Source organism: Neodiprion pinetum, chromosome 6, assembly GCF_021155775.2.
Source record: "Neodiprion pinetum isolate iyNeoPine1 chromosome 6, iyNeoPine1.2, whole genome shotgun sequence".
Classification (NCBI taxonomy): domain Eukaryota; kingdom Metazoa; phylum Arthropoda; class Insecta; order Hymenoptera; family Diprionidae; genus Neodiprion; species Neodiprion pinetum.
The window spans coordinates 11,537,813-11,545,341 of record NC_060237.1 but is presented as its reverse complement, the minus strand read 5'-3'; the positions used below and the strand labels follow the sequence as shown (position 1 = coordinate 11,545,341).

Here is a 7,529-nt window from a genome sequence, read left to right as displayed (position 1 = left end):
CAAGAATAAAAAATACAAAAATAAACTATAGAGTTTTGAACATGGGCGAATGTTTTGAATTTTCGACCTATCAAAGTAACGTCGCATGTATTGAGTTATGATATAATTATTACAAACGGAACTTATATGATGTATATTAATATTAATAGAAGTTTCATGGAATATGACTCAAATGACGATAATTTTTTTAACGTTGACACTTCCTCGACATGACTGCTATGTGACATATTTGAAGAACGGAAGTATCCCACGAATAACTGCGACCAATCCGCATAGCGGATCCACTAAACCTATCGGCGAGTCCCGTACTCTTTTTACAAACTACTACGTGCATCGGTACTTGTCTCGATAATTGTTCAGTAGTGAATAGTTGTAACAGTAAACACATGATTATAATCACACTATGCCAAGGTTTTCCCGAACTCTGTCAAAATAGTCCATGCGGATGTGCTGTGTTCTGTCATGGATGAGAATACAGAGTTGCTAAAACAACTTGGAGAAAGAATTCAAGGCGGCAAGCAAATGATAGAAGGTTTGAAGTTACTGGAACATGTCGAAGGGGTTGACAAGTTTGCCAGAAAAATTAATCAGGAAATCCGATTTTTAAAAAAAGTGAGTTTACGCGACTTCGATTTATTACTTTCAGATTTGAAGGTCGGTTTTGTTGCAAAAAAAGCCGCAGTTCCTATTTGATTACAAGAGCTAGATGTACAGTCGGTAATGTAGAACGCTCAGATCGCGCGATTTTTAAACGAGTCAGAGATATGAGTTTCACGTAGTTTGAATGAGAGCAATTTATTGTGTGTATTACTTCTGATTTTTATGAGGTTTCACGTTGGGTCACATGCTTTCAAAAATAAAGCGATCAAACATCTAATAATCTACGCACGGCTATCTTATAGTTCATTCAGAATAGTTCTTCTTAATCTAAGTAACAACCACGAGTCTTGAAAGTATTGAGTGAATTTGGAATTATAGTTACTCTTTAAAGTAGATTTATAAACATAGAAGGAGTTCTTTCTTTTCGCAATGATTGCTCAGGCGTAACAATTTTTATCCGGTTTGAAAAAGGTACAATCGACCGGGAATGTGAAGAAGGATCATTTGCAAAGTACAAATTTAATCCATCTTAGCGCCTTGGTAGATCGTCTACATGCCTCTAAGAATCCGGTGAGTGTTATCAAACCATTCAAGTTTGAACAGTCTCGACTGGAGGTCGACATCGTCGATAACAATGGATCAACCTGGGTAAAAGTCATAGCAAGAAATGCACGAGCTTTGACGCTAATATCCCTTGGCAATGGGGAATATGGACAAAAGTCTGTCCTGCATCAAGCGGCAGCCTATCTGAAATGTGCTGCCCTCCATCCACACATGTACAAAATACCAGAGGTCATTTTTCATTTTGCCTATGGGATAGAAACCCCATTAGCTATCAGATTGAAACATCTAGGAGTTTTGGTCGAGGGGGAAAATATTTCCTGCTCAGAAGTTCCGTCCCTGGATAATTCTTTCTTGATGGACCATACACAACAACTTGATTTCTCAGCTTTAGATATGTATGACTCAGACTGTGAAAATGATCAGGGAGAGCTGAAGGAGGTGGCAATGCTTGACCCAATTAATTCGGTGCACACGAACGAAATAGAGGAGATCAGAATTCTCAATTTGGACGTTTCTACTCTATTGGCGTATGTTACGAACATGGTGAATGGGCATACGCATTTTAAGTATCGTGAACCTCTGTTGACCATGCAAGCAGAGTGGGAAAGAAGCCGTCCTGTAAAACCGATTCTTGATCAAATTTTCCAGGGCAAGACATTAATCGTCTGCCGCACTGCCTATGATAATTTTACAAACATAATTCGTGTTATTGGAGGCCCTAATGAATCTCGGAGAAGTAAGGAATTCATGAGGAAGGTGACGATCGTTCCTGACGATCCTTGTGACAGGATTATGAAGGCGTTACCCCTTGGTGGTAGAATCAAGGATCGGTCAAGGCTCGTTTTTGCAACTGGTGAAAATATGAAGAGTATCACTGTGTCGGCTAATGAAGGGTTCGTCAGAGCAGCCAGGATGCAGGTAATATATCTGGAATTATGCATAGACTTCTCTGTCAAAGGAGCTAAATTTAAAACGCACCTGCTGCTCGATTTTTTATTGAACAGTAGGGGTTATTTTCAAAGCCTAAATAATTTTTTAAGCATAACAACCACGTTTCCACACTTTTTTTTAATGCTAACTTTACTTATGACTGCTTTCTATTAAAATTAGGAAATTCTGAGATATAACTATGCCATTCTGCTTTCAGGGAATTGAATGCTCAGTTTTTCTACATGAACCAAGATCGTTATCTGAAATGAAAGAAATTAATGCCCAGAGATTAAATCTATCGTGACATCCCACATCAACCAGATTGATTAAAATGGGTGCCAATAAAAACAACTCGCAATATTTATACACGTACGTAATTCGTTATTGCATTGTAAAAAATTGTGACATAATAAGTATTTTTGTTACAAATAAATTGTACTATATTTATTGACCACCAAAACTCCAATTAATGCCTTGTGTAATCTCGTTGTTCAGTTGAAACATCGGACATTATTCATCACTTCTGTACAAATATTATTCGTAGCCCACCTCTTGTCTCAGTGGAGCTTTTATCTCATTATCCAAGTTTTCCACGAATTCTGTGAACAAAACCAACATCAGAATTTTCGTAACAAAATACGAAACTGTTGTCGAAAAAAATCATTCTTCCTACCAGTCTTTTATAAACGCTATTGGGAAAGGAAAGGTAAATATCGAGATGCGAGGTTCAACATTGTACTAGTCAGGAAAATACCCACGTATGTGTACATAATTTTCGTGCAAGACGAAAATTTTCTGCATTTTGAGTGTCAGGTTTGAGTGAAAAATAGCTTTCTAGTTACCGTTTCCAATGTCAAACTACATGTCATTGTTTTTTTTTTTTTTTTGCACTTATAGATTTTGACGGATGAATAACCAAAAATTTTTAAGATTACCCATTGCCAGCTTACGAAATTTTATCTCTCAAAAATAACTCGCTTTCGGAAAAAAATTGCAGTCGTATAATGTTAACTTTTACTCGAAAATATCGTCGAATTCCCATGATAAAAATAATTATGGGAGATTTTCGAATTCAAACGCAAAATTGGAGATTTCTGTAATAGGCCATTTTTAATTTTTATCATTTTTCGAAAAAAAGTGAAAGTGACCAAAAACTTTTCACCCTTAAGTCCGCATAGGATAATTTTTCGTGATTTGTTATTCATTTTTTAAGTAATACTTTCTAAGATGAAACTGACTATTTCATACAGAATTTCCCAATGTGGCAGTTGAATTTGCTTTCGTCGATTTGAATTGCACTGTCTGTACTAAATTCAAAAACAATTTTTAAAAAGTTGAAATAAAAATTAATTTAAAAAAATTTATTCCCATTTTTTACTATGTTTGTAAATTTTAGTCCAATTTAGTACAGGTTACAATCAGTGAAAATCAATTTAACTAACATATTTGGAAATTCTGTATGCAATAGTCAGTTTCATTTCATATGGTTATAATAAAAAAATGAATAACAAATCAAAAAATATTTACTCCGTGTTAAGTCAGGAAAACAGTGAAATTGCTCATTTTTGAATTTTCTTCTTCTAAAAACATACATCAAATTCAATATATTATGGAAATTTTCAATTTTTTAAAATTTTTGGTAATTGTTTAGTCAAACTCACTAAGTGAAACAGAAAAAAAATCGCTTTGGGGATATAGTTCAACTTTACAAAAAATAGCTCGAAAAAATGTTTGGGTCAAATCTAAGAATAAAAATTCAGAACCCTTTCTACTTGAGGAAGAATTATTGATATGCACACATATCAAATAAATCAGGATACTTTTGATTTCAGATATGACCATTTGCAAGCCTGAAGGTTAGGCACCACTGCCACAAAAGCACACTGGAATTTTAAATTACGGGGTTACCCTACTGTGAAATTATCAAAATAAAATGATTTATTTTTTCACTTTAAAAAAGGCAGAAGCGTCGAACAAAATCTAGGTTTTTCTTTTGTCATTAAAGAGTAAAAAAGCTTTGCAGCCGATAGCCAATAGAATGTAGTTAACAAGCATTTTTTTTTTTTTGCGTTAGACCAACGATACTTGCGATATCATGCACACCGAGGGATCGTGCACGAAAATCATCGAAACACGCGAAGCGACGTATCTTTCGTCAAATTTTAATTTTTCCGATAAAAATTTTTGAATACGCTTCGTAACGGGTACATGTGTTGATATCAATAAAATATTAATATTGCATGAGTAATTTTTCCGAAATTAATTCCTGAAAATTAGCGTATTTTGTCGTTTGTCACAGTAGGGTATCCCTTAACTCAACGTTTTCGTGCCTTTCTGGTTGGCAGATGTCTGCAAAAATCAATCAGTATCCAAATTCATCATGTTCTTTTATATACCTGGTGACCCAGGATTGTTGTCCCTATAAGCTATCAATGTATTTCTTGTGAAAATCTTCAACAGCAACGTTTCTGATTTCTGATAGAAAATTTATTGTTGGCGACTTACAGCAGTTTGAAAATGAACAATACGGTAGCGTCCGATGGCTCAGGATAGCTGCCAAGTACATGATGGTCAAATGACGATTTGCCCTGTTCTCGTTCTGTTCTGAGTCATCAAATATTAACAGATTGGCCAATTTCAAACGGCTGTGTTTCGCTAAAGACAAATTTCCCATCGAACATAAAAAACGTTCGTTTTAGATTTTCATCAGGAACATATTGATGACTTAAAGCGACACTCCTGGATATATTTTATATTATTCTACTCTTAAGCCATCAATTCGTGATATTATATTCTTAGTCAAAATTTTTTACCATCAATAAAGTCAATCAGATCAGGATTTGATTCTTTAGCTCTGTGAATAAATTCGTCAAATTTTTTGTATTGCCTCAAAAACTTGTAGCACTTGGCGCCATTCAGAAGTGCTTTGATGTTATATTCGTTTACTTTTAGAGCCCAGTCACAGTCGTGCAGAGCTTTTTCATACAGACCCAATTTCATGTAAGAAAGAGCTCTGTTATTCCAAAGCATAGCGGAGTCTTTCTTCTGTTCTACAGCCTTGGTGTAGTAAGTAATAGCCTTTTCATAATTCTGCTCCTTAAATGCTTTGTTGGCGATCCTCTTAAACGTATCTGCTCGTTCATTTCTGATTTTCCTATCCTCTGCCCTTTGTTTTGCATCCTTTTCTACACTCTTCATAAACGCCTCTGAAAATGATAATGGCCTTAAATGTAATTTGCATTTCTTTATGTCACTTGTAATTTTATGATTAATGTATTTAACATAATCAACTGTGAGGTAATAATTTTTAAATTTACCTCAGTAAAAAAAAAGAAGCTAAAAATGCTATACGATTAGATACATTGAAAAATTGAAATATAATATTTTAAATAATAGGTAATAGTGCAGCCTTGAAATGTTGTCGACTTGGGCAGTCATTAAAGATAAACAAAAGGTTAAATTGCAAAACATAGTCATTTTCACCTTTAAATATACGTATATGTAAATATATATCTTGTGTGCGTCGGAAAAACAAATTTTTTTTTGGCCAACATCAAGTAGTACAGTTCAGAAACAGACACAGTAACTTTTTGAATTTCTGGACTCGTATTTTGGGAATACCATGTTTTTCTTAATTCACTAGAAATTATTTTCCAGTGCTCTTACGTGAATACCTCACTAACGATTTTATTTACGTTGAAGCTAGTCGTCCGGGAGCGAGTCGTAATAGTAGCGAAATACTATGTTTCTATCAGAACAGGTGTTCCGACAGAACAGCCTGCGGTTCACAAAAAAGTTCATGTGAGGCACTGCGGAATTTTTGATATTCGTGGTGTCGAAAAAATGAGACTTTTTTCAAAAAACTGCCCCAAGATTTTTGCGATTTTTTCTACGACAAAGAACGATTACACGAGTAACAAAGTTCGTAAGGGTTACCATATTCCTTCAAATCCTGCAATTTCGATATCACGCATCGAACCTTCCGCAGCCTCAGGGTCTCCTATGACAAAATAAACTGTTGAAACGTAAGGAAAAAAATACTACCCAATCCACTATGCGAAGTAAGTCGTTACTTGCTGATTAATTTCGTTTTATTATGCATGAAAAACATTCAATGACAAGAATACCTGGAAAAATAGTTCACTGTTGGTCCTCCAGGTACCCGGCCGACTAGCTAGGTCGATTAAAACCAGTACGGATTGCGATGCATATTTGCATTGTGTTTTTCATAACTGTAACTAGGTGATGAAAAAAATGGTTGATTCTAGTAAGTATACTGAATATTTACTTCAAAAAAGATTCAGTCCGTCGGTAGAAGGAGCCAAAATATTCACAGGATCGCGAGATTGTAATTAGTTTAAAGAACTAAAAAAATATATCTTCACCGCACTCTCACTCTTTACAATCATTTACCAAGAACCAAATTGAACCATAAAATTTACGCTGAATTGCATTAACACATGCGGAGTATGTTACATTGCCCATGAAAAATTTCCACACCTTGTGACATTTTGTTTGGGTCTGATTCCTGTTCGGTCAGCGGTATTTTGTTAATGACCGTTCGGCTGCTCTTGATTTTCAACTCTCCAACATCAGAAATTTCCGTCGTCACTTTCGGGTCCAAGATTTCGTCAGCGAGCATCGTGCCCAACTTCTGTTCCTGAGGATTGTCTGACGCAAGTTTCTTCACGATTTTCTCTGAAATGACAGAATATTATACTTGGCAAAAATGCGGAATACATACAACATAAATATTGATACTTAATCTTATTATGTGAATATGACCAATCTGTAGAATGCCCATGTAAGTGCATGGTTGAAATCACTCACCAACCTGATGTACACGGTGCATGAAATTTTGAAATTCCTCTTCCGTCGCACTCGAATCCCGTATGACACTCTTCACAGATTCCTCATCGACTTCCATTCTATGTTCCTGTCACGGTTTCTGTTTTCGAAAATTAGCTGGAACTTTTGAATATTCGCTTCTTCTTTTGCAACGCAGTAGGTGCAGGTCGCAATATGTTCAGTAAACAACCCTCTTGATCTCCACGGCAACCGATGCTCACTGATCAAAGGCGTTCATCCAGGACACGCTTATGGTTAGAATGACTTCTTATATCTTCGCCGTGGTAGCACGGAAATTTTTTATACATATAAATATAAGTCGACATTGTCGAGTGATCTACGAGTTACGTAAATAATTGCCTATGCACTACAGACATACATATGTAATATAGTATATTCACAAATTTGATTTGGTGATGTTATTACCGCCGTTAACGAGTTAGGAACTTTTTACACGCGTTAGGGCTCACTATAAGCGAGGGCGTTCAGAAATGAGCCTGTTTTCTGTGAATCAGCATGTCGTACTTCGTGTAAAAATAAGCGCCACAACCGCAAACGTGTGTTCCCGCCGAGTGCATCGTGAAGGT

General features: G+C 35.7%; 2 protein-coding genes across 3 annotated transcripts; one reads left to right on the top strand and one right to left on the bottom strand.

The window, feature by feature from the left end:
* Positions 1–340: 340 nt before the first annotated feature.
* Positions 341–5,272, top strand: LOC124221287 (UPF0415 protein C7orf25 homolog). Of its 2 annotated transcripts, XR_006883784.2 has the most exons (4): positions 341–612; positions 1,072–2,082; positions 2,312–2,463; positions 3,927–5,272. XR_006883784.2 is itself a non-coding variant. In XM_046631155.2 (3 exons), exons 1-3 carry the CDS (start codon positions 463–465, stop codon positions 2,396–2,398), a joined length of 1,248 nt encoding a protein of 415 aa, XP_046487111.1. In that variant the 5' UTR covers positions 341–462; the 3' UTR covers positions 2,399–2,537. The 2 variants fall into 2 exon arrangements, 1 of the variants encoding a protein (XP_046487111.1); XM_046631155.2 differs by lacking the exon at positions 3,927–5,272 and having other exon boundaries at positions 2,312–2,537.
* LOC124221288 (tetratricopeptide repeat protein 12) lies at positions 2,455–7,431 on the bottom strand. The gene is made up of 4 exons (XM_046631156.2): positions 6,925–7,431; positions 6,595–6,792; positions 4,908–5,300; positions 2,455–2,693 (listed from the first exon to the last, which is right to left on the bottom strand). The coding sequence occupies exons 1-4, from the start codon at positions 7,019–7,021 to the stop codon at positions 2,629–2,631; spliced, it is 753 nt and encodes a 250-aa protein (XP_046487112.1). The 5' UTR covers positions 7,022–7,431; the 3' UTR covers positions 2,455–2,628.
* Positions 7,432–7,529: the final 98 nt, after the last annotated feature.